The 26,631-nt window shown below is 37.8% G+C and overlaps 1 protein-coding gene across 3 annotated transcripts in view; it reads right to left on the bottom strand.

Annotated features, from left to right (window-relative positions):
- The window catches only part of kpna3 (karyopherin alpha 3 (importin alpha 4)), a 255,305-nt gene extending 241,574 nt beyond the window's left edge, over positions 1–13,731 (bottom strand). For 2 of the 3 annotated variants that reach the window (XM_039744890.1, XM_039744893.1), the window contains exon 1: positions 13,530–13,731. In XM_039744890.1, coding sequence (XP_039600824.1) covers positions 13,530–13,598 — 69 coding nt within the window. In that variant the 5' untranslated portion in view covers positions 13,599–13,731. Of the gene's footprint in view, positions 1–12,743; positions 12,760–13,529 lie in introns of those variants that run through there. The other variant, XM_039744891.1, reaches the window with a different exon arrangement.
- Positions 13,732–26,631: the final 12,900 nt, after the last annotated feature.

Below are 26,631 nucleotides of genomic sequence, written 5' to 3'. Positions count from 1 at the left end.
TGCAGCAAGTGGAGATTTTAACGTTTACATGTCCTGAGTTATATATGTGTGTGTGTGTGTGTGTGGGGGGGGTATATACAGTGGGGTGAAAAACTATTTGCCCCCTTCCTGGTTTCTTATTCTTTTGCATGTTTGTCACACAAAATGTTTCTGATCATCAAACACATTTAACCATTAGTCAAATATAACACAAGTAAACACAAAATGCAGTTTTTAAAATGATGGTTTTTATTATTTAGGGAGGAAAAAAGTCCAAACCTACATGGCCCTGTGTGAAAAAGTAATTGCCCCCTGAACCTAATAACTGGTTGGGCCACCCTTAGCAGCAATAACTGCAATCAAGCGCTTTGATAATTTGCAATGAGTCTTTTACAGCGCTCTGGAGGAATTTTGGCCCACTCATCTTTGCAGAATTGTTGTAATTCAGCTTTATTTGAGGATTTTCTAGCATGAACCACCTTTTTAAGGTCATGCCATAGCATCTCAATTGGATTCAGGTCAGGACTTTGACTAGGCCACTCCAAAGTCTTCATTTTGTTTTTCTTCAGCCATTCAGAGGTGGATTTGCTGGTGTGTTTTGGGTCATTGTCCTGTTGCAGCACCCAAGATCGCCGCTTGAGTTGACGAACAGATGGCGGACATTCTCCTTCAGGATTTTTTGGTAGACAGTAGAATTCATGGTTCCATCTATCACAGCAAGCCTTCCAGGTCCTGAAGCAGCAAAACAACCCCAGACCATCACACTACCACCACCATATTTTACTGTTGGTATGATGTTCTTTTTCTGAAATGCTGTGTTCCTTTTACGCCAGATGTAACGGGACATTTGCCTTCCAAAACCTTCCAACTTTTGTCTCATCAGTCCACAAGGTATTTTCCCCAAAAGTTTTGGCAATCATTGAGATGTTTCTTAGCAAAATTGAGACGAGCCCTAATGTTCTTTTTGCTTAACAGTGGTTTGCGCCTTGAAATCTGCCATGCAGGCCGCTTTTGCCCAGTCTCTTTCTTATGGTGCAGTCATGAACACTGACCTTAATTGAGGCAAGTGAGGCCTGCAGTTCTTTAGACGTTGTCCTGGGGTCTTTTGTGACCTCTCAGATGAGTCGCTCTGCGCTCTTGGGGTAATTTTGGTCGGCCGGCCACTCCTGGGAAGGTTCACCATTGTTCCGTGTTTTTGCCATTTGTGGATAATGGTTCTCACTGTGGTTCGCTGGAGTCCCAAAGCTTTAGAAATGGCTTTATAACCTTTACCAGACTGATAGATCTCAATTACTTTTGTTCTCATTTGTTCCTGAATTTCTTTGGATCTTGGCATGATGTCTAGCTTTTGAGGTGCTTTTGGTCTACTTCTCTGTGTCAGGCAGCTCCTATTTAAGTGATTTCTTGATTGAAACAGGTGAGGCAGTAATCAGGCCTGGGGGTGGCTACAGAAATTGAACTCAGGTGTGATACACCACAGTTAGGTTATTTGTTAACAAGGGGGCAATTACTTTTTCACACAGGGCCATGTAGGTTTGGATTTTTTTTCCTCCCTAAATAATAAAAACCATCATTTAAAAACTGCATTTTGTGTTTATTTGTGTTATATTTGACTAATGGTTAAATGTGTTTGATGATCAGAAACATTTTGTGTGGCAAACATGCAAAAGAATAAGAAATCAGGAAGGGGGCGAATAGTTTTTCACACCACTGTATATGTGTGCGCTCATCACCAGGCCAATACCATCCCTACAGTGAAGCATGGTGGTGGCAGCATCATGCTGTGGGGATGTTTATCAGTGGCAGGAACTGGGAGACTAGTCAGGATAAAGGAAAAGATGACTGCAGCAATGTACAGAGACATCCTGTATGAAAACCTGCTCCAGAGCACTCTTGACCTCAGACTGGGGTGACAGTTCATCTTTCAGCACGACAACGACCCTAAGCACACAGACAAGATATCAAAGGAGTGGCTTCAGGACAACTCTGCGACTGTCTTTGAGTGGCCCAGCCAGAACCCAGACTTGAATCCGATTGAACATCGCTGGAAAGATCTTAAAATGGCTGTGCACCGACGATTCCCATCCAACCTGATGGAGATTGAGAGGTGCTGCAAAGAGGAATGGGCGAAACTGGCCAAGGATAGGTTTGCCAAGCTTGTGGCATCATATTCAAAAAGACTTGAGGCTGTAATTGTTGCCAAAGGTGCATCGACAAAGTATTGAGCAAAGGCTGTGAATACTTATGTACATGTGATTTCTCAATCTTTTAATTTTTAATAAATTTGCAAAAACCTCAAGTAAACTTTTTTCATGTTGTCATTTTGGGGTGTTGTGTGTAGAATTCTGAGGAAAAAAATGAATTTAATCAATTTTGGAATAAGGCTGAAACATAACAAAATGTGGAAAAAGTGATGTGCTGTGAATACTTTCCAGATGCACTAATATATATACATATACAGTAGAGTCTCGCTTATCCGACGTTCTGCTGGCCCGTTTGTCGGAAATGTTGGATAATAGTAGGTGTTAAGAAAAAGCCTATTAAACGTTAAACTGTTATAATTTTACACATTATGAACCTAATAATCATGTTTTAAAACAAAACAGAATAAATTAACTGAAAAAATGAATTGTTTGGAGTTAAATACAGTATATACTGTATTTAAAAAGTTCAGTCCTGTGATGATTTAAAGACATTTTTGATCGTAGTCTGCTTTCCTGAGGAGTGCTGTTTCTTCCCTGTAAAGTCTTGCCATCTTTGCAGCATCATTATGTCGATTCCTGTAGCTTCTTCTTGTTGCTCAATGTAATTAATTGCAGTTTCTAGAGCCTTAACTCCATCACTCACATAGTCAACATCCGTACGAGCATATACAGTTTACTACAGCATTGTGACTGCATGTGTGTGTTTGTGCGGTGACATGCGAGTCCCGGTCTTGCACCCGAAAACTTGAAGCAGAGTCTCAGTACTTTTAGCAACACCAGCTTTATTCAGCTTGAAACAGCAACAGCGCGGTTATTTATTTTAGTGGTATCTGCCATTCTCCTATACACAGACACAGCAGTCAAGCAAGGTCGGGGGGAAAGCAACACTGTGCCCTGCGCATTTATGGGATGCTCTTCTGTGTGTTGTCCAGTTGGGTGGAATCCCACAAGAGTTTAGAAACTCACTCACACCAGCCATGATTCTTTTCAAAGGTAAAGTGCAGGTTACTTTGCTTTATTTATTTTTACTTTATATTATGTATTAATCATTTTTATATGAATAGTTTTGGGTTGTGGAACGAATTATCCGAGTTTCCATTATTACTTATGGGGAAATGTGCATTGACATACTGTACGAGTGCTTTGGACTGTGTGCACATTTCCAGAACGAATTATGCTCGCAAACCGAGGTTCCACTGTAATTAGCTGCGGCAGAGTCGGGAGCAACAAAAAATAGACTATGTTCACGCTCGCAACTTGCAGTTCTTGTTGCCGATTGATGTATTTATTTATTTATTTTTTTTTTTATTTTTTTTTTTTTTTTAATGCGGTGGAACGTCGGATAATACGGAATGTTGGATAAGCGAGACTACTGTATACATATATACATACACACACGGCATTCGTAGTCTGAATCAAAATCTGATTGTATGGGTGGCACTACCAGGTAATGCTTGTGGTTGGTCTGCAAGTCAGCAAACATCCGCGACAGTGCCCTCTTTCAGTTGCAAGAAGCAGATCATAGAATGGTTGAATAGTTTACTGTCAAATAATGCAAAGAGTACGCGACACGTGTTTTGCCCTAATTCTGGGTATAAACACACACATATAATCACATATACACACCCACATAATTATCAGCTTTAAAAATACTAGGACCCATTGATCCCTCACTGTATTTGTCTGAAGTTGGTTATTTTTGAATTTATATCCCCCATACATATTCATTTTTACTTAAATGTTAAAATAAGATCTTAATTGTTAAAAGAAATTTAAAATTGTCTTTGTATTATTTTTTGGATCTTCCAGTGAATTTATTAAAAGCATTTAACATTCTATACAATCAAGTCAAACTTAAATTCAAATCCACCCAATTCAATCCATGACAAAGAGAGAGAGAGAGAAAGACCAAGAGCCAGAGGAAAACTGGTGAGAGTAGTAAAGAAAGAAAAGTGTCTTTCCCCATCTTGACAATATTATTTCACTGTGCTAAACCAAGATGGATGGTAGACCATCTATGCACATCTTGTTTAAATTTTGTACAAGCAAAAAGAAAAATTTTGTAAAATTTTGAAAAAGAGCTTTAGATTTACTTGTGATCTAAACTGATCTGCAATGATAAAAGGGAAGGTATCCAATCTAATGTTGTTTGCTAAAGAATTCAATGGAAAGAGTACACTTTTGTTCAAATTAATTTTGAGTCCCCATATCTTTTGAAATTCTGCTAATGCTGTTAGGATTGTAGGCACAAACTTGTGGGTCTGATATATACTGTACCATATCATCTGCATATAGTGATATTTTCTGTTCAAGTCCTCTGAAAATCCCCATTATCTTTGATGCATTTCGAACGTAAACAGTCAATGGCTCAATGGTAATTGAAAATAGCAGTGGTGACAAGGCGCATCCTTGTCTAGTATCATGTTCTAGTTTGAATTAGTCTGAGATAATGTTTTTAATACAAACTGAAGCTTCTGGACTGGTATACAGTAGTTTGATCCATGCACATATGTTTGGGTCAAACCCAAATTTATGCAAAGTGGTGAACAAGTAATTTCATTCAACTATATCAAATACTTTTTCTGCAAGCAAAGATATGATCTCCGGGGTGTTAGACTTTGTGGGTGAATATTTTAAATTAAATGGGCATCAAAGGTTAGAAGCCAAATGTCTATCTTTAATAAACTCGGATTGGTCTTGTAATATTATTGAAGGGACCACTTTCTCAATCCTTCTAGCTAGGGCTTTGGAGATTATCTTATTATTCAGAAGTGAGACTGATCTGTATGATGCACATTGTAATAAGTCCTTATTTTTCTTAGGAAAAACGAATTAAATGCTTGGCGAAGTTTGAGGTAGAATTTTTTTGTCTCGGACTTCTATAAATGTTGCTAATAAGAGGGGAGCCAACAACTGATTTTTTATATAAAATTCAGCAGGTTAGCCATCAGGACCTGCTGCTTGCCCACTCTGAAGTGAGCTTATAGTAACTAGTAATTCTAATAATGTCAGAGGTTTATCCAGTTCCTCTGCACTTAGAGTATCTAGCTGTGGTATCCGTAATGTATCAAAAAATGCATTTGATTGTGTCGTGTTCTTTAAACTGAGTAGAATATAAGAACTTATAGTAGTCTCTAAAGGAGTGCATTATATTATCACAGCCAATGATTCCGTCTCCATTTGTGTGGGTGATTACTGATATTGCATTGCGAACTTCCTGCTTATGGATTTGTTGCATCAAAATCTTATTAGCCTTCTCTGCGTATTCATAGTAATGATGCCACGATTCAGAAACCTCAGAGGATGCATTTGTCTCTTTAAAAAAAGAAACAAAATCAATTTAGTTGGATACATATTTTTATATATATAAATATATATTTGCCTTTTTTAATGGCAAAACACATGTTTAATGTATGTGCACCCATACCATATGAAAACTGGATATAGTGCCTCCTTGTTCAGTTAATGGCTTCCAGCACAGCAGGCACGACAGAGTGAAGCTTGGCTGAGATATTTCAGACATATCAGCTAGTTCCCTGAAAAATGCTAAGTAGCCGATATAAACTGACGAAAAAAACCAAACAAGCACTTTAGCGCAAATAAGTAGCATTGGTACCCTGGAGTTTGTGTATCATATTCATCATTTTTGAGATGTAATACGGGTATCACATCAACACACATTATAAGAATGGCTCAGTAATATGAATTATTATGCATGCAAGTTGTCATTTAACTGGTCTGGCTGCACTTCCCTGTTTGATAAAGGTGGTTGTCATTTTCCAGGTTCTTTGAAATGTTGTGCATCAGAGATGGGGGACTCGAGTCACATGCCTTGACTCGAGTCAGACTCGAGTCACAATTTTCAGGACTTGAGACTTGCTTGATTGAAGTAAGAAAATGACTTGACTTGACTTTGACTTGAGAGTGACTTGAGATTTGACTTAAAGTGGAAGACTCAACAATGACTTGAACTTTTAAATATAATTCGTTTAATAAAATAAAATAATTTAATAAAATAATTATTAATCAGCAGCACCATAATTGGCGCCTGCGCCCTTAACACTGCACAACTCTTAACGTTACCAAGAAGATGAAGAAGAAGAAGAACGCTGCACAACCCAAACCGCGACAATAGTCGAGCTTCTCATATAGTCACGTTTGGCTATAAGGACTTTGAACTAGACCGTACTAAAAAAAAAGATTTGCCAGATGCAGAGAATGCAACGCGAGAGTATCAGACACGACAATCACAACATCAAATTTCATCCAGCACTTCAAAAACCACAAGGAAAGGTAAGAAAGTCGAATTCTTTATAGTCAATTTAATAAAATGATTACTAATTAATTAAATTAATCTTTTCTGTTTGTCATAATTTGGCCTTGGTTGCATGTTTTTTTATCAGAAATGTGATGATCATCTCATAAAACGCTATAACGTTACCAGTGGCGTAGCCACATTTTAATGTTGAGTGCAACTTGAAATGAAAGGGCTTCTCGATACTACATGTAAACTATAATGTCTATATTAAATGTGCGCATTTTCAAGCGTTTGTATGGACTAACTGCGTGTGGTTAGTTGAATGGCAGCTGGTGTAACGTTATACTGCATGAAAATCTAAGATGAAAGCGTCGGTGCAATCACTTCTCTTTCAATAACTCGTTCAAAACTTTTTGGTCATACAGACAAGAATAATTTCATCGTTCGAATCGGTTACGTTAAGTGTCTATAATTTTTTTGTGTACACTCCCAATTACAACAAAATGTTGTGTGCTGTATAACAATGAAACCAGTTCAAATAGAAAACAAATATATCAGATTATATATTATGTATGAAACGTGTATATTGCGCGTCCACTGCAGAGATGACGATTAAGCTTCATAACTTCATCACTGGGCTATATTAACATACATTATATTTATATTCTGCTGAAATGAAAAGATACGTTCATTTTAATTAACGAGATTCATCACTAACGTTAGATTAAAAAGAGTGGATAAATCCCCTACTGTGCCTTATAATGGACAACATAAGTATTAAAGCGTCATATATAAAACATTTCCTCGATCATTAAGAAATTGTTTTTTTGAGGAAAACATTTCAGGATTTCTCTCTATATAATGGATATGTATGGCACCCCGAAGTTTGAATTTCCAAAATGCAGCTTAAACGCAGCTTCAGAAGACTCTAAACGATTCCACCGAGGAGGAGGAGTCTTATCTAGCGAAACAATCGGTTATTTTCTAAACAAATGGACAATTTATATACTTTTTAACCTCAAATGCTGGTCTTGTGTTGTCTCTGCGCAGTCTGTGTGATTCGGGTAAATACAGTCTTAGATTGCAGCAAAAGTGCAGACACAGTGTTTACACAGTTAACATGTATAGAAGCTCAAATGCCAATTACAAAAAAAAGTAAAAACAGCATTGCAGGATGTTTTTGACATTAAAGATATAAAATAGATTGTTGTTGTTTTTTTCACATCTATTAACTGTATTTACCCGAATCACACAGACTGCACAGAGAGGAGACAAGACCAGCATTTGAGGCTAAAAAGTATATAAATTGTCAATTTGTTTGGAAAATAACCAATCATTTCGGGCTTTCTGAAGCTGCATTTAAACTGCATTTTGGAAGTTCAAACTTTGGGGCGCCATACATATCCATTATATATAGAAAGAAATCCTGAAATGTTTTCCTCAAAACAAAAAAAAAACAAAAAACACAATTTCTTTATGACTGAGGAAAGAAAGACATGAACATATTGGATGACAAGGGGGTGAGTACATTATCTGTACATTGTTGTTGTCAAAGTAAACTAATCCTTTCAGATTGAATTGCATTATACATTTTAGACTGGATTTCTTAGTTTTAAACATTTTGTGTAAGCAACACAATTTTATTTTCAGATATTAATGTAGCACAGATATGCATATAATTTAAATATAGCAATGCAAATAAGATACATAATATATGTATACAAGTTCATCTTTTCTGTAAAAATTTTTCTGTGCAAAAATAAACGTATCGAAAATTTAACCTCTGTTTGTTTTAGTACTGCAACTTGACTTGACTTGGCTTGAAACTTATCAGGACTCGACTTGACTTGCTTAGGGTGAACCCTTGACTTAACTTGACTTGCTTGATTTGTCTTAACTGTGACTTGAGACTTGACTCGAGACTTGATGGTTAACACTTGAAACTTGCTTGGACTTGATCATATGCGACTTGTCCCCATCTCTGTTGTGCATGCATGGGTCAGAATTGCCATAAATATATTCAATTTCTTCCATCAAGTTCTCTTGAATATAATTCCAACAATTCTGTAGGAAGCTGGTTACAAACATTTCAAAACTTATTTCTGCCTACATAAGCTTTATAAATGAGGACCCATGAGCCATGCCTTGAGACCAGCGATTGGCATGATAGACTCCAGCTGCCATGAAACCTTGGATAAGTCAGTTGCTGAAATAGAAGGATGGATCTCAATTCTCACAAGACATATAATTTATGTTATTTGTCATACTTATATTAATACTTTATATATAAAAAAAGAGAAATAACTGTTATAGTCAGTGTTTCTTTACCCATGTATTTGCATTATATTTTTCTTTTTTGTTCATCCATGCATTAACAAGCAGTTAATAGATTAGAAACATAATATATGAATTAAAGTCAAGTCGGGGAGCATGCACTGGTACAGTGCGTTGCCGCACCCACTACACAACAAAACAACTCAGGATCAAGGTTTGCAACCCCCCAGGCAGACACATGGTCCAGTGCCACCCTGCAGAAATGACCCTCTATGTGCCACAGCCAGGTGTTACGTGGGCGACCCCTTGGCCTGGTCCAGCCACTCGGGTCCCCAACAATGAGGATCTTACGAGCCGGATCACCCTCGGGGAAACACAATACTTGGCCATAGTGCCGTAACTGACGATCCCTCACAATGCAGGTAATATGCCTCATTCGGGACTCCATGAGCAACTGCTCATTCGACACAAAGTCTAACGGTACCCAAGGATTTTCCAGAGAGACATAGTACCAAAAGGAGTCCCGTCTTCGTCTCAGGTTATTGGATAGCGTCCATGTCTCGCAACCATATGAATGTATTAAAGCCATTTACAATTCCTGTAAATTTAAGAAATAGCATTAAATTTAGTGAAAACGCATTATGACTTGCTTGGGACTTGAAGACTAAGACTTGAGATTTGTACATTCCGACTTGTGACTTATTGGTTACTTGAAACCTCCAATAAACTTAACCTATTGTTCAGTCAAGTGGACATAGTGTCATCTCAGTAATTGTATGATGTATCACATCATTGCCAAATGACCTTTCCAAACCATAAATGATTTGTCAGCAACAACAGTGTGCTCAGGTTTGCAAACTTCACTAAACTTAAATATAAACTCAAAAAATATGACAAAATAAGATTCTTTGTTTTCAAAAGGGATTTCTCAATACTGCATTAAGTAACAAAATGCAAATACCTGAGACAAAAGCGCAAACGTTTTTCAGTCATGGTCAGCTATCCACAAGACATTTCAAATGATCATTTTGTTGCTGTAATCCAGGTTAACTTGTGTAGAAGTCCAGCCATATTAATACTACTCAATTATTATATCAAACAAAGGGGGTTGCTGTAGCACACTCAGCATGCCCCTTCCCACATCCTTGTCCGTCAGCTGTCTTATTTATATGCATCACTGAATTTACTTTTCAGATTAAGGTTTAAAGGTAGTCAGCTGAACAAAAAACATTTTAAACAAATGTTTATATAGCTCAAAGAAGTAACCAATTGCCAGCATTAGGTTTATCAAACGCCTCACGCCTGAACAAACTTGTTAAGAAGGCAGGCTCCATTGTAGGATTAAAGTTGGACAGTTTAACATCTGTGGCAGAGCGACGGGCACTAAGCAAACTCCTGTCAATCATGAATAATCCACTGCATCCACTTAACAGTGTCATCTCCAGTCAGAGGAGTAGCTTCAGTGACAGACTTTTGTCACTGTCCTGCTCCACTGACAGACTGAGGAGATCGTTCCTCCCCCACACTATGCGACTCTTCAATTCCACCCGGGGGAGTAAATGCGAACATTAATTTTATTTTAATTCTTTTCATTTTTATTATTATTTAATTTAATATTGTTTCTTTGTATCAGTATACTGCTGCTGGATTATGTGAATTTCCCCTTGGGATTAATAAAGTATCTATCTATCTATCTATCGCTATCTAAAAAGATGTGAAAATGAATACAAATTCACTGAACAATCCAAGTCAATTCCAGGATTTTTTTCTTTTTTTAAATTTTTGCACAAGAATACACTTCAGCCTGTTTTTAGTCTTCAATTTAACACAGTTTAATCAAGTTTCTTATAAAGCAAAGAGCACAGTATAGTGCAGTTGCGAGGCTCCACTGACCAGCTGAATTCTGTAGCTAGAAACTCAAGTCAACAGCAACTGAAACAGACAGCTATCATCATATGTATGGGGTTTTTAAATATTAGCACAATGAAAAAATATTAATTCAGAATTAATAAATTACTCACAATTATAAAAATTTTAAGACGCTGAATAGTCTTACAACAAAGATTGCTTACCAAATAAGTGCAAAACATTTGTGCATTAAAACCTAGAATTTATGGCAATTCCTTAATTTGCTCAAGATAACAGCAGTAACATGCTACATGGTGATTAGCACATGCAGTAAGAATTTTGCAGTACTGGGTGCATGTAACAAAAGTACACTATATAAAGCTAAGAAATTACTTTTCATATTTCCAAGTAATGATTTTTTTGCATATTATGAAGGTATGCAGCTTGTCTCATTTTTATGTTCACATTAAACTCCAATTTCGATGCTACAAAAAGAATTTTACCCAATATAACAAATCACCCAGTATATCACTCACAACTACAAGGTTCTAAAACAGAGAAAAACAGAATATGGTTTCATATTTTTTTTTTAACAGATTTAAGAGGAAATAGCATCTGCCAGAGGAACTTTCTTTTCTAAATTATGACTTATCTACTGTAACATGCCGCATATCACCTTCCAAAACTATCCATTTTAATAGCTACTGGGACATTGTTATTAGACATGACAGATTGCGTTAGGCTGGAATTTCAGTGTGGGATGTCTATAAATTGAAAAATTAATATAATAAAAGTGGGGAGAAAATCTTCTAAGGCCAAAAATTTTTTTTTTTTTTAAAAAATTGTTTTTTTTTGGTTTATCCTTACTTTGAGAATATGATAATAGCTGTCAGTATTAACTTTTTAGCGTTGCATATTAAAATGAAGAGGAATGGAAGAAGATTCATTGTTTTTTTAATACAGTACTATACATATCACCGATAAATGAATAGAGGTTATGCATTAACTCTACAAGTGCTATAAATATGGATGCAGTTGAAAGGCCAATCATCTATTCACTGTGTAAATTGGTTATCCACCTCAGGTTAAATCCCATTTCCACTAAATAAATAAATTTAAATTCTGATGTAATAAAGACTAATTTCTGTCATGTCAAATATTGTAATTATATTGCACATTCATTTCTTCAGCACTACAATTATGGATTGTCTTCAGACTTTGTAAGGCAGTTTTGCTGTGAATCTCGAAGTGCAGAGGTGAAAAGATCAAAATCATGTGAATTAAGCACAGTCAAAATGACAAGTATTCCATCGATCAAAGTTACGAAGGACAAAAAAACTGTAAAAATTGGCAACCCCCGCCCACTGACCATCACTATTTGCATGTTGAGAACTTGAAAATGCAAAGTGGAAAATGAAATTCAATGAGCAGCAGGTAGCTAAATTAACATTTCAGTCCCCTCTACTTTATAAATGATTTAGTGACTTAAACATCTGACTAGCTAGAGAAAACTTAAGTTTCCAAGGTGAAAGTTACTGCATAGCATTCTAATTCCAGACTCCATCCATTTTCTAAACCTTTAAATTAACAGATTGCCAAAAGCTATCCTTGGAGCACAGAATTCAAAGCAAGAGTTAACCATGAACAAGGCCACTTGCATGGCACACTGACACAGAATCATCTAAGAGTTGCTAATTAATATAAGCTGCACATCACTGGAAGTGGGAGGAAAAGAAAAACATCCCCAAAAACACCTACACATGCACAGACAGCTCTCAAAAGTCATAAATACTGACCAGATAGAGACGACACCAGCAACCAAATAGTATGCCACTCTAATTCTTTCACCGATTCATTAAACCCACCCTCTTAATATCTGTCAATTTACTGTGATTCACCACGAACCTGTTGCTATGAACACCTTTCAAGAAAGTGCACTGCACTACTTCTGACAGGAGCGTTTAAAATATAAGATCCCACACCACTGAGCATAAAAGGCTTGGCATGATAGTTTAGGTGATGGATGTATGGCTACATTAGGTACATGGCCGGTTTGATAAAACCTACGGGAAATTAATGCCAGCCTGTAAAATTAATAGCCCAACCTACTGGATGTTCCCTTAAAAACACACGCGACACACTCAAGTACTGCCGTCGCCGATGTTCATGCACTTAGGTACCTGCCCTAATTTTCTTCGACCAAGAATTCCGTCAGGACATGCTTAGTAAGTGGGGCCTGCTCACCAGGCACGACGACCTCCTTAGTATGTCCTATATATACACACTGGAACTTCAAAACTAAACAGGCACGTGTCGTAAAGCGTGAGTGGTGGCGCGAATGATTTCTAATGTTTACTGCGGACAGAAAACGGAATGAAATCACCCGGGTGTGAAAATGGTTCCTGGACACTCAACACAATCAACGGTGGCAACTTTTCAGAAAACCAGTACTACTTGACTGCATCACCAACTGGTAAAGATACTCTTTATTCAACCAAGAAAAGATTACTTTGCCGTTTTCATTGCTCTAACTGGATTGTATGTTCATGGAAGGCATGCCGGCATGCAGCGATCATCTTTTTCACGCCGTCATCACACCAATGATAACACTGTAGACTCCTGATTTTAGCAAAACAAGGGAGGAACTGAAATTCACACAAAATATGTAGTTCTGTCCAACCGTCTTTGCGACTTCTACAAACATTTCAAAACGATTTATTTGGATAAACCAGGAGGAGATAGGCCGCGCCCGCTTTTCATATTGGCTGTAGCTGCGGGAGACTGTTCCGGAATAGACTCAACTCACGTAATCATTTTCGTCTACCCCACTTTCCTAAGTGGCCACTGATGTCAACCCCCCCCCACTCTGTCACACACACTGACACACACGCTCCCCCTCTCGCGCGCACGTTTACACATATGCGCACAAACACACTACAAATGAGAGTCCCGGCCCAACCCCTCACCTCGACATCTCGTCCCTTGTTTTTGAAGCTCTTGATACGATGATTTTCCAAGCCGGTATTCTCGGCCATGGCTGTAGAATCAGTGCAACGCGCGCAGCTCCTCTAAAAACCGAAACCTTAGGTCTCAAACGCTGATCCAAAAGGAGGAGGACAGAAAGGCGTGGCGACGCCGAATGTAACGCCGCGGCGACGTACTAGAATACCGCCTCAAAAAGTAACTGATGGGGGCGTGACAACCGCTGGAGTTGAGCAGAGACGAAGCAAAGTGATTGGTTTTTCGGCGACAAAGCTTCATGATTGGTCAGAACGCTGACGTATGCCTGTCAATTATCCATTCAGTTCTTTTTTATGTTCATGCCGGCCGTCATGTTACTAAATTCTCAAGTGGTAAAGAATTTAACTTTTTTAACTGTTTACTGAATTAGACAAATGTGCAGATAATTACTAGTGCAACTTTAAGACTCTCGTCACTACCAGAAATATGGAATATTTATATAACCACTTGCCTCGGTCAATAAAGCACCCAAATGTTTTGCCACATTTAAATGCAGAGGTTACTGCTTACAATTAATGCAAAAAGTAATCATTTTGATGGCTAGTTACATATTCTTCATTAAAACATTGTGTTCATGTAAAAGAAATAAATGATTTCATTTCTGTTAAATAATTCATTTTAAGTTAATAATTTACTTAATTTTATCCGTTATTTGTAAAGCTTTATACAGCAGTTGAAACGCGTGTTTCTCTCACAATATTATATATTCATATAATATGAAGTTCGTTTCTGTCTAAAACTTTAATCACAGACTTGTAATAGAAATATACTAAAACATGAATGTAAAACCACTGGAACAATATGAAACAAACCTAAACAGAAATCCATAATCATCCCATACCTATCAGGCAAGATATTTATTGTCACTGTACAGAACAATGATATATCGTTTGAAGCAAGCCTATTGATGCCTTAGATAAAACTTTATAAGAGTGGACAATAAACAAAGTAAACATTAAACTATGAGAAGCACAGTTACAATTAACAGATCCAAATATACACAGAGTGAAAGTAAAGGTAAATATGAAATAAATGTAAAGGTAAATATGTAGGCCTAAGCATAAATAGAGAAATAATAAATGAAGTCACAAATACATGAAACCACAGTGAAGATTACAATCAATGCAATATTCATGAGTTCCACATGGGTCATGTATAAGTGTGTGACTATATGTGGTTGATGGAGAAGTTCAGTTCAATCAGTGGTGATTCTGTATAGGAAGGGATAATGATTGCTGTACATTTAATAGACTGATTGATTTGGGTTAATAGCTGTTCTTCAGCCTGGTAGTGAGAGCATGCAGGTCTGAGAAGCACCTACCAGAGGGCAGAGGTGTAAAAATATTATGGCCTGGTGTGAGTTGGATATCTACAAATGTTATTTGCTTTTCTGATGCAGTGGGTAGTGAAGATATCTTCCAGTGATGATAGCTGAGCACCAGTAGTTCTCTGAGCCATTTTGATGATCTGCTGGAATCTCTTCCTGTTCTCAGAAGTACAGCATGAGTATCATGCTGCAATGCAGTACATGATGACAGACTTTGTGGTGCATCATTAGAAGTTAACCAGCAGCTGTTGTGGGAGTTGTGCTTTCTTCATGCTCCTCAGAAAGTGAAGCCTTTGAAAACCTTTCTTGGCCATTGTTGTCATGTTTGTTGTCCATGACAGGTCCTGACTGACGTGAAATTCCAGGAATCAGAAACTCTGGACTGTCTCTGCCCTCTTACTGTTAATGCTGATGATATGGTGACTGCTGTAGTTCAGTCCCCTGAAGTCTAGAATCGCTTCCTTTGTTTTCTTTGAATTGAGAGCAAGGTTCTTGTTCTGTCTCCAACTTTCCAGATTATTGACCTCTTCTCTTATCCCCCTATGGCAGCTGATGTTAATAGAGCCAGAACAACATCTACAGACAAAGTAAAGATATTCAATGATATGTCAAACTAAGTATGGACAGCAAGCAGCCCATGCAAACTGGAAGAAGTACAAATTTAGTTTCCAGTTAATGGGTGTTCCAATTGAGCTTATTGAAAACATTAACCCTATTGCTAATATCCAAACTGAGGTGACTACTGCAAACTTCCATCCATTTATTATTGAACCATTTTAACACTGTTAATCCTAGTATCAACTGATGGGAACCTTCGATGCTTATCTAATGGAATAAGTAATAATTATTATTATTATTTATATAGATAGATAGATAGATAGATAGATAGATAGATAGATAGATAGATAGATAGATAGATAGATACTTTATTAATCCCAAGGGGAAATTCACACATATAGTAACTTATCATAAACACAAGGTCACTTTACAAGAATAATCAAAATTATACAATAAAATACAATACAAGCAAAAATGCTAAACTAAAACAGATTATTATAAAACAAGTAAACATATATAACGCATAATACTTTTTGTTATTGTAAAAGATAAACTTTTGAGCAAAGAGCTGAGTAAGGAATGATAATAATATTGAGCAAAAATATGTGTTTTGAGGGTGACTAAAGTGAGGATAAATTTGTACATTCATAGAGATGCTGTGGAAGATAGTTCCAGAGTGTGGGAGCAGTTACTCTAAAAACTCTGTTTCCCATAGTAGAGAGACATGTAACAGGAAAAGAAAGTAGACCAGCACCTGAGGATCATACAGGTTTGTAAGGACAGAGTAGTTCAGAAATGTAAGAAGGAGTAAGGCCATTTAGAGCTTTACTGTAAAAGCAAGTAAATTCTATACTAGCTCCTATAGAAAGCCAGTGTATATGAACTAAAATAAGTGAGATATGTGCAGATTTCCTAGTGTGAGAAGTAGCCTGGAGGCAGAATTTTGTTTATATTGCAGTTTATTAAACAATATGGCAGGGAGACCTGAAAACAGTGAGTTGCAGTAATCTACATGAAACGTGATAAAAGCAAAATACAGAAAGAAAAAGAGTCAGCCTTCAGGCATAATACCATTCAGCAAAACACAAGAAGAACAAATTGCTAGAGTAAAAAGTTAACCATACACCGTGCAGGAACAATGATTATGGTAATTGCAAAGATCTGAAATGAAGATTTAGAATGGGGACATAATGTGATGCACAATGCATGCAGTGTTGATGGAACTATAGAGAGAGGTGATTAACATTTTACAAAGATAATCATAACAGACCTGCAAATAGTCAAGCAAATTGAAATCAAGCTTTGAAGAGCTGTTTCAAGACAGATGTCAGGCCCCACATGTGTACTCAGATAATGGACGAAACCTATAGCATCAATAGTTCAGAAAATGGGTAAGACAGCCAAACATAATTTATGTAAATTGAGACAACGGCACAATAAATAACTACAAAAATAACTTCACTACTCCACTGATCAGAGCAAGCAAAACTGGCAAAATACACAACATTTCCTTTCACTTAACAAAACCTGTTCACAGCAGCTGGTGCAGACAGAATCTACTATACAAGCACCTGGACCACAATATGATAAATGACTCAGAACAGAATGGAGTGAAACAAATGATCAAATGGTACATTCATTCTTTTCCTTTCATTTTTCCCAAACCTGCTTTCTCTAATCCAGGTTCATGTCAGCACTGAAACTTATCCTGGCAAGAATCTTGGATGGAGTTTCAGTCTATCATCAGGCATACTCTCTCAAAACACAACTCCACACACCTTCTCTCAGTCTTACAAGGCAAATTTAGAGTCGCCAATTAACCTAATGGCATGTCTTTCGGTTGTGGCAAGAGATGCTACTAAATAAAGTCATTAGGAGTGCTACAGTGAAAAATCAATCAATGAATCAGTTGATTAAAATCAAAAATAAAGTATTTTATTAGTTATTTTTAATTAATTAAAAAATATTAAATAAAAAAAGCATCCGATGCTATCCAGTACTAAATCAAAATGTTGCCTCCACTTGGATCAAACTGGTAATGAATAATTAACTACTGGAATTTAGCTATAGCTATGACAGTTTGTGGATCTAGGTGCTCACACCCAGAAAAGCAGGTAGAGAGAAAATAATATAGAAGCCTATGCCGTTGCAAACTCTGCAATGTACAACCCATTTCAGAAGCCTCGAGCCTGAGCATTCAGCAACTTCTAGACACATAGTGCATGACTTCGTACTGTCCTAGATTGATTAAGTTAAAAAGATCTGGCATAGTGTACTGTAGAAAATGGTTAAAACTATGAAAGTCTTTGAATTATTACATAATTTGTTACTTGCATTTCAGCTTGATCGTGAAAGAAGACTGGATTTAGCTTGTAAAATTTTACAAAAATCATCTGTTATCTATAATACTTTTTGAGTCAGTGAAATACACATTTTTATTTTCTTTCTGTTATACAGATCAGATAGAAAGTGATGGAAAAAAGAGGGGAAAGTGAGAAGTCTTGTCTTAATATTTAAAAAAAGCACCTGAGTTTACATTGTTTGTATGAACGAAGGATTTAGAATTTGAAGTTTATGATTTTTGGACCAAGACTTTCCAGTTATGACAAATCTTCTGACCTTTGAGCAAAGGGTTTTTTTTTCAAAATGAAATAAAAGTAGATAATAGTATGAAAACAGCCAAAACTGTTGTTCTTAAATGAGGTGTACAGAGTGAAGTGAAAAGGAGACAGGACTGTTCTTCGACATGCACCAGTGTTGCTCACATTGATATCAAACACCCATTCCTGGAGTCTCAAAAACTTTGTCCGCTTAGACATATAGTCCATTATTCAGAACAGCACAGGCTCATCCACATGCATATCCCTTAGCTTATTCAATAAAGGGATGGATGGTATTTAAAGCACTGGAGAAATCAAAAAACATAATCAACACAGTGCTGCTATCTTTTTCTAGGCGAGAATAAACCTTAAGCAAGGTTTAATCTACTCCAACTTTTGTCCGATAGGCAAACTGCAGTGGGTCCAGGTGGTCTACTACAAAACAACACACAAAGTGTGGAATTAGACTAGTCTCTCAAAGGTCTGCATGATGTGAGACATATGTGCCAGTGCTCTGTAGTCTTTAGGTGAAGAGGTACCTACTTTATTTTGAACAATAAGTAAGCAGAGGCATGGCACAATAGAGGCACTTTTTGGACAGGTAACAAAGAACACCACAAAGTTGGTCAGCACAGGCATTAAGAACTCAAGGAATGACTCCAACTGGTCCTGTGGCTTTTCCTGTGTTTAGCAGTCTTCTTTGTGAAGAGCATTCATCACTGGCCATTCCAGCTAAAGTGGTAGGAGTTGTTAATGTCGTAGGGATGGTGTTGATAGATTTGGTCATTGGAAGAAGGTGGTAGTGAGAGGGAAACATCTGAACCCAGGATTGCTTGAGTCCAGTAATTATGCCCAGTCCATTCCAGACATCTTTCTTGTTATTCTGAGAGATTGTTTTCTGTTTTAACTTTGCAAGCTTTCTTTCCTTCACTCAGCATTTTCTCCCACTCTCTCTGTATGCCCTTCAGAACCCCTTTGCACTCTATGGGTTATCCTTGCATTAATTTCTGCATATTAGACTACTACTGATCCTAGATATTTTAAACTTCTCTACTCTTTTCAGTATCTCCCCCTGCAGGCTAACTACTGAATCCCAAACATCATTAAACTTCAAATATTCTGTCTTTCCTATTTACCTTCAGTGTTCTATTTTCCAAAGCCATTCTCTCTTCTTCCATTTTTCCTCCTTACAGTCAAGTCCATAAGTATTTGGATAGTTACACAATTTTCATGATTTTGGCTCTGTACGCCACCACAATGGATTTGAAACAAAGCAGCTTAGCAACAGCAGAAGGTCTGGAAAACTACAGAAGAAAACTGTTCTGGATGATCACTGTCCTTGATGAAGAAGAATCCCTTCACAACATTTAGCCAAACCAAGAACACTCTCTGGGAGGCAGATCTATCATTGCCAAAGTCTACAATCATGAGAAGACTACATGAAAGTAAAGTGAGAGGGTTTACCACAAGGTGCAAACTACTGGTAAACCTCAACCATAGGAAGTACAGATTAGACTTTGCCAGAAAACATTTTTAAAAACCTGTCCAATTCTGGGACAATTTTCTTTGTGCAATAGAAACTAAGATCAATATATACCATAATGCTAGAAATAGAAGAGTATGGAGAAGAGAATAAATGGCTCATGATTCAATGAATACTTCATCATCTGTGAAACATAGTGGAAGCAGTTTAATGCCCTGATCATGCTTGGCTATGAAAGGATGTCAGCCGCAAATCTGTTGATGAAATGACTGCTGGCAGAAGTAGCTGGATAAATTCTGAAGTGTACAGGGTGTGGCGGACGGCCGGGTCCCATGCCCCGCCAGGACGCCCCTTCTACATATGTTTCGGGGGAGTATCCATGGGCTCCTCAGTACCTCGCCTGGGACGCTTGGTGGCAGCCTCCCTGGCAGAGAATGGTGCCTCAGTTTCCCACAGGGCTCCATGGGAGATGGTGTTCTCCATTGCCCTTTTGGGATCAGGGGTTGCCGCCAGAGGGTGCTGCATGGATCCCTAGTGCATTAGTATTTTGGTTCCCACCTTAATACTCTTTAAGCCTCCTCAGAAACCTTTTCTGAGCCTTTTTCACAATGCAGGTGGTTTTGACAGATCATGTAAAGTAGTCGGTGATCTGGAAATCCAGAAACCTAAAGCTACTAACACTCTGGACATGGGAGCTGTTGATGAGGGAGGAGTGGAGTGGAGTATGACTGTCTTTGTTCTCTCTGAAGCCATCAATTATGTTGTTAATGTTCAGGGAGAGGTTTTTGTTATGGCACCTGTGAAAATCAGCCCAGACTACAGACAGACATCAGGACACACAGAAGTCCAAAACACACGCTTGTTTTATTTCCCTCTTAACACACAGCATAATGCCCCCAAACAATCACAATTACTCAGTCCTTTCTTATCTTTTCTTCTCTTTTGCCACCTTCACTCCTCCATTCTCAAGCTCTGTCCTCTGCCTCCCAACTCTGGCTCCTTGAAGGGTGAGGCACCCCCTTTATGTTGGATACAGATGTGCTGCATGTGTGGCAGAAGTACTGCATGGGCACCCGGAAGCACTCCAGGTGCGCTCAAATTCTCTCCCAGCAGCACTTCCTGGTGTGGCGGAAGTGCTGCAGCCCAGGGTTCTGGAATAGTCCAGGCCCCGCCTGATAGTGGCCACAGGCCCCAACGTGGTTGATCTTCTAAGCTCCAGTCCCATGGCCCGATATAAACCAGGGAGACTTTCCTCTCATGTTCCAGGGGAGGTATTGTCTCTCCGCCGGACCTCCCTTCCTCCAGGCGTCCCGACTGGGCCAGAACCCCAGTCATCCAACACACACCATACAGCCAGGTCTTTTGCCACCCTCCTTTAGGCAGTTTCATCATTGTCACTGAAGATGCCAATCACAGTGGTGCCGTCTACAAACTTAATGATGCTGTTGTCTTCATGCTTTGCTACACAGCCATAGGTGAATAGACTGTATAGTAGTGAGCTAAGGCAATAGCCTTGCTAAACACCAATGTTAATGAATGGTATTGAGGAGTTACTTTTGCCAGTCCTCATTGACTGGGATCTGTTTATAAAGAAGTCAAACACACAGCCACAGATGGAGCTGCTCAAACCAATGTCTTTGAGGTTTATCATAAGGCCAGAGCACACAATGGTGTTAAAGGCAGAGTTATAGTCAATGAGCAATATTCTGACTCAGGTCTTTTTCCTTTCCAGATGTCCCAAAACAGTGTACAGGGCAAGAGAGATGACATCATCCACAGATCTGTTATGGTGGTAGGCAAACTGTAGTAGATTTAGGGTAGCAGGGATATTGAAGTTAATGTAGATCTTGACATTTTTTTTTCTAGATGCTTTATGACTATAGAAGTTAACGTAAATGGCCAATAGTCATTCAGTCACGTAACAGCAGATTTATTTGGCACATGCACAACTGTGTTTTTCTTGTGCTAGTGTCTTCCTGTGTTGGGTGTTGGGGAGCTGGAGCTCCATGGTGATCACACTAAATGCAAGGGTTTTCTATGTTCATCACATTTTTCATATAATTGATATGCAGTAAAGAGTGAAACCATACTGTGATTAAAGGAGTATCTCTGAGGACAGTGAAAAAAATCGATTAACAAGGACATACTAAACACGTCTTATTAACAACTGACAGAATGAACATGGCTCTGTAGTTGCCATGATCTGTTCTAGCTCTTCTCTTGAATATTGTCATTATTCGAACATTCCTACATTCTTTGGTAGTTGTTCCTTGTTTCAAGCTTTTGTGATGAAGGTGTGTACATGGTGCAGGAACATTGGCCCACCTTCCTTTAGGATTTATACTAGAATTCAATATCGACTGGTGGCTTTGTTGTTTTACAGGTTCCTAATGGCATCATGCACCTCCATTATAGTTGAAGGTTCCCGTATGTCTTCTTTCATGGAGCTGCGACACATTCAGCTAACAAACTCTCACTCAGTAGTGTTACTGTGGTTAAGAATTTCTAGAAAGTGCTATCTTAATTGGTCATTGATAACCTTTTTTGTCCTTTCTGAGATTTTTCTGTCCTTTGAACACAGAGATTTAGCACATGATGGCTTAGTCCATAGACTGCTTTTAATAGAAATATGCAAACTTCTAGTGTCCTCAGTGTTTGCCTACCATTGAATTTTCAGGGATATTACAGTCCACCAAAGATTATTTAACTCCCTCACCCAGGGCGGCAGTATGCTTTGGTTGTGGCATCTCGTTTTGCCTTGTAATTTTTGCTTGTGCATGTTGATCCCTCTGGATATACTATTGAAGGTGGGTCATTTTCAGGAAGGTGATAGGTTGAGCAGAGTGGTTTGTATGGGGGCAGCTGCAAAAGTACTTTGTTAGCCTCAGTCCAGGAGTCCAGGGATTGAGTCTGACATTCACCAGGCAATGTGTTAGATTGTAACTAGAGGTTTACAGACCACACAATTCTAACCCTTTTGTCTCTTGTTGATGACAGTGGGGTTTTATACAGGAAGTGTCCTGACTCAGCAGGAAAAAACAGATGACTAGTTTTTTGAGTAAGCTGAGAGAAGTCAAAAAGAGGCACTAAGTCAAAAACCAGGCAAGATATGAAAAGTAAACACATAAAAAGTCAAAAATGTAAATAAAGTTTTATTGACGGATCGAGTAAAGCTCAGAGCATGTGGGTGGAGTGGGGGCTCTGAGGCTAAGGATCTGCGCTGGTATCCCAAAGATTGCCGGTTCAAATCCCCATCACTGCCAAAAGAGATTCTACTCTGCAGGGCCCTTCAGCAAGGCCCTTAACCTTCAATTGCTCCAGGGGTGCTGTACAATGGCTGACCCTGTGCTCTGACCCCAAGGAGTATGTGAAAACTAACAAATTCCTAATACAAGAAATTGTATAAGGGGAAATAAAGAACAAAAAAAAAAGGCTGACCTTTATCCCATCTGCTGATTAATTCAAGGTCACGATCCTGGAAACCACACATTTTGAAATGTGTCCCTGACAACTGTACACAACATGGCTTCACTAACAGGAAAAGGCTGCAAAACAGTCTTCAGCCTAAATCATAACATAACCCCCTATCTAAGAAGAGTCCCCATTACGCATCCATTCAGTTTCCCAGGGAAATGATTACGAAACCGAGTCAGAGGGCAACTGGCGTGAAGGGCATTAAACTTTATTCAGGAACAATCTCCTGGACCATACACCTTCCAATGCACCAGATATTCCTCTCTCAATCCTCATCTTACAGAATTCACTAGATATTGTACCTCATACTCTTCAATAACATCTAGAGAAATAGCGGATGTTGGAGGATGTGAGCTGTTACAAACTTGTCTTAACCTAGAAACATGAAAAGTGTACTGGATCTTAAAAAAGTGCTGGTAGAAATAAGCTATAGGATGCCAGACCCACCCAGCATCTGATAATTTATGGCCCAATAAACTTAGGGGCTAATTTTTGAGTCAGTACTTTAAACTGAATATCTCTGGTTGCCAGCCACATTCTTTGGCCCACTTCTTGTCTGCAAAGTGCTTCATAGTTAATCCAGCTTTCCTTAGATTCCTACGATTTGGCATGAAGATTGATTATATAATCCCTAACACATGGAGAGGATGGTGATTCAAACAACTGGGGACTGAATCTATACTGGAATTCAAACAGAAACATCTTTAAAGATGACTGAAGAAGAACATTTCTGGAAGATTCAGCTATAGGCAACATTTTAGCCCCAATCATCCTGTTTAGAATTTACTGTATAGCATAAAATTTTTCTCCAGGTCTTGGTTTATTCTTTCAGTTTTTCCATTGTACCCAAACCTTTCACAAAATGATTTCCAAAATTTGGAAATAAACTGTCCAATACAATAGAAGATGGAAACCCATAAAATGAGGCTGATTATGGCTACTTATTTGCAACTCCTTATATAGCTGGCTGCGTATTCTCCATATTCAATTCTGACACTTTGTGCAAACTTTGTCAAGCTGCAGTTGAACTTTTCCAGCTTTATTCCTTTGTTAAGTTTCAGTTGAGTTTTGCCTGGCTCAATGTGGGTGCCTAGATCAATTTTCCTGAACATGTTTCACATGCATAGTTAAGAAAAAAATCAAAATATAATCTATGTATACTGATACACACTTCCCCAATAAATCTTTGAAAATATAATTAACAAAGGATTGGAAAATGGCCGAAGTGTTAGCCAATCCATATGACTCTGTATTGGTAATGTCCAGTTGTGGTATTAAAGGCAGATTTCCATTCATTCTCTTCTCGAATTTGAATAAGATTATATGCACTTCTTAAATCTAATTTTAAAAAACTGTAGAGCTAGTAGCTTTATTCAGAATTGAGAATATGAGTAGCAAAGGGTAATTTCTTTTGAGGGTAATTCTGTTTAGCTCTCTGTAATCAATTAGGTTGGAGACCCCTATTGAACCTTTGGACAGGGTTATAAACCATTCTGCAAGTTTTCCATGATATATTGTTTCATGGTCTCCTGTTCAGGCCACGACAAGACGCAAGCTTTCCCTTTAAGTAATGGGGCCCGTGGCATTAAGTCTTTTCCGCAATCGTAGTGGTGGTAATATTAGGGCTTCTTGATTATTGAACACATATTCAGAATATTTGGAAGGCAGGATTGATATTGTATTAGAAAGGACGGGCTTAGCTACAGTTCTCAAGCAATTCTAAACACATCAAGAGCTCCATTGTATTATATCTTCGGACTACCAATTAAGAACAGGATTGTGATTGTGTAACCTGAGGTATCTGAGGATTATGTGAGGAAAATGAGACTGAATAACAAAAAAGGAAAATGTTTCTTTATGGAAGATTCCTATCTTGACTGAAAGCAACAGTGTAGCATAATCTAAATGCACTAAATGCACAGAACCAAAGGGCTGATGTGACACCAAATGTAGTGGGAATTGGGAGACACCAGCCTACACTCTAGGTGTCTAGTATGTGGGACCGAGCGTGACCAGGATGATGGTGTAAGACAGGGAGACACAGACACAATAGGGTTGGGTTTTTGCAAAAATAAAGTTAGGTTTTATTTACAGGTGCACTTAAAGAAAAACAAAAATAATGTCCTGCGGCAAATATATATCAATAAACAGTCCAATACCACAAAGGACACACAAAAGAGCTATAAATTGGAGCCCAAAAAGGATGACTATTTACAGTGCTGACTGAAACAAAAAGACCAAACAAAAAGAAAAATGCACACAATTTAATGAAACCCATATATACACAAAAATAAAGCTGTCTTTCTCCACAGAAATCCCAGTCAGGAAGCTGGTCCTCCAAACAGTGCATAATACAGGGTTTACTAAGAAAAATATTCAAAATACAGAAAAAGAAAAAGTATATATACAAAACCAAACTGCTTTTACTTTTTTGTTTGACGGTTTTGATGCCACAATTAACTCCGTTTTTGATGTTGTGTCTATTGGAATTCCCATACTTAACATGCAAGATTGACCTCTTTGTTGGCTCTCTGGCTAATTGTGTTCAGTTTGGAGAAACCAGTTGAGTCTTCATTTCACACTGAGGACTAAGGACTAAGTTTTTGCTATATTATTTAAAATTAAAAGAAATAAAATGTGCTTTCCTGTTGTTTTACAAATTCTGGTAGCCTTTAATGTAAAACATGTTTTAATTTTTGCATCCAGATCAGCAGCAGACTCCACTTTTTAAATTCTTTGTCTTAGGGGGGGGAAGAGACAACTGAAGAGGGGTATGAAGGCACATAAAAATGGTGCATTTCATACAAATTCTATGTACTGTGCTGTTGTCAAAAGATGTAAAATTAAAATAAAGCTGGATTAAAAGATTAATTCATATGTGGTAGTGTGTGTGTGTGTGTGTGTGAGGGGTCAACCCAGATTTTAGAATAAATTCAATTTAAAGTGTTCTTCATTTACAGCTATATTTGAAGACATGTATGGTCGGCAGAGGGGAAATGTACTAGTATGTGACAAAAATTAAAACAGAATTCTGCTAAACCCTGATTAACCAAAATGAAACATAAGCTCCAGTTTTTCATACTTTGTTTATGCATTGAAACAATTTTTTATAACATTACAAAAATAGGTTTTTAAATGCCACCTAAAAAGGTTTCTCCATTCAAAAGTCAAGCTTGATGAATAAGCAATTAAAAGAATACTGTACCAATATCATTGATTGATGTAATATTTGTACATCTAATCATCATTGTGGTTTTTGCTCTTACATTCAGTGACACTAACTTTCTTTTCTCTTTCCTATTTTTTTTCTTGGGATCAATTCATATTGTGGATAAATTAAGGAATGCGGAGTAATGTCATATAGTAAATGATATGTAACCTCTGTCAATAATGCAGATGTCTTCATTATGGGGTTGTTTGTCACTTAGGCTTGGGGTGACCAAATGAACCATAAAATATAACTGAATATTTTTAGAGTCACAAATGTACTGCTACATTTTTACATAAGTCAAATAATCATAAATTGCATGTAATGTAAAGTTTCAGAGTAACCTAAATCTCACTTACAGTAACATATTTAAAAGTTTGAAATTCTAAAAAATCAC

Source organism: Polypterus senegalus, chromosome 2 (assembly GCF_016835505.1).
Source record: "Polypterus senegalus isolate Bchr_013 chromosome 2, ASM1683550v1, whole genome shotgun sequence".
NCBI lineage: Eukaryota > Metazoa > Chordata > Cladistia > Polypteriformes > Polypteridae > Polypterus > Polypterus senegalus.
The sequence above is the reverse complement of the archived record's forward strand: the minus strand, read 5'-3'. Positions and strand labels throughout refer to the sequence as shown.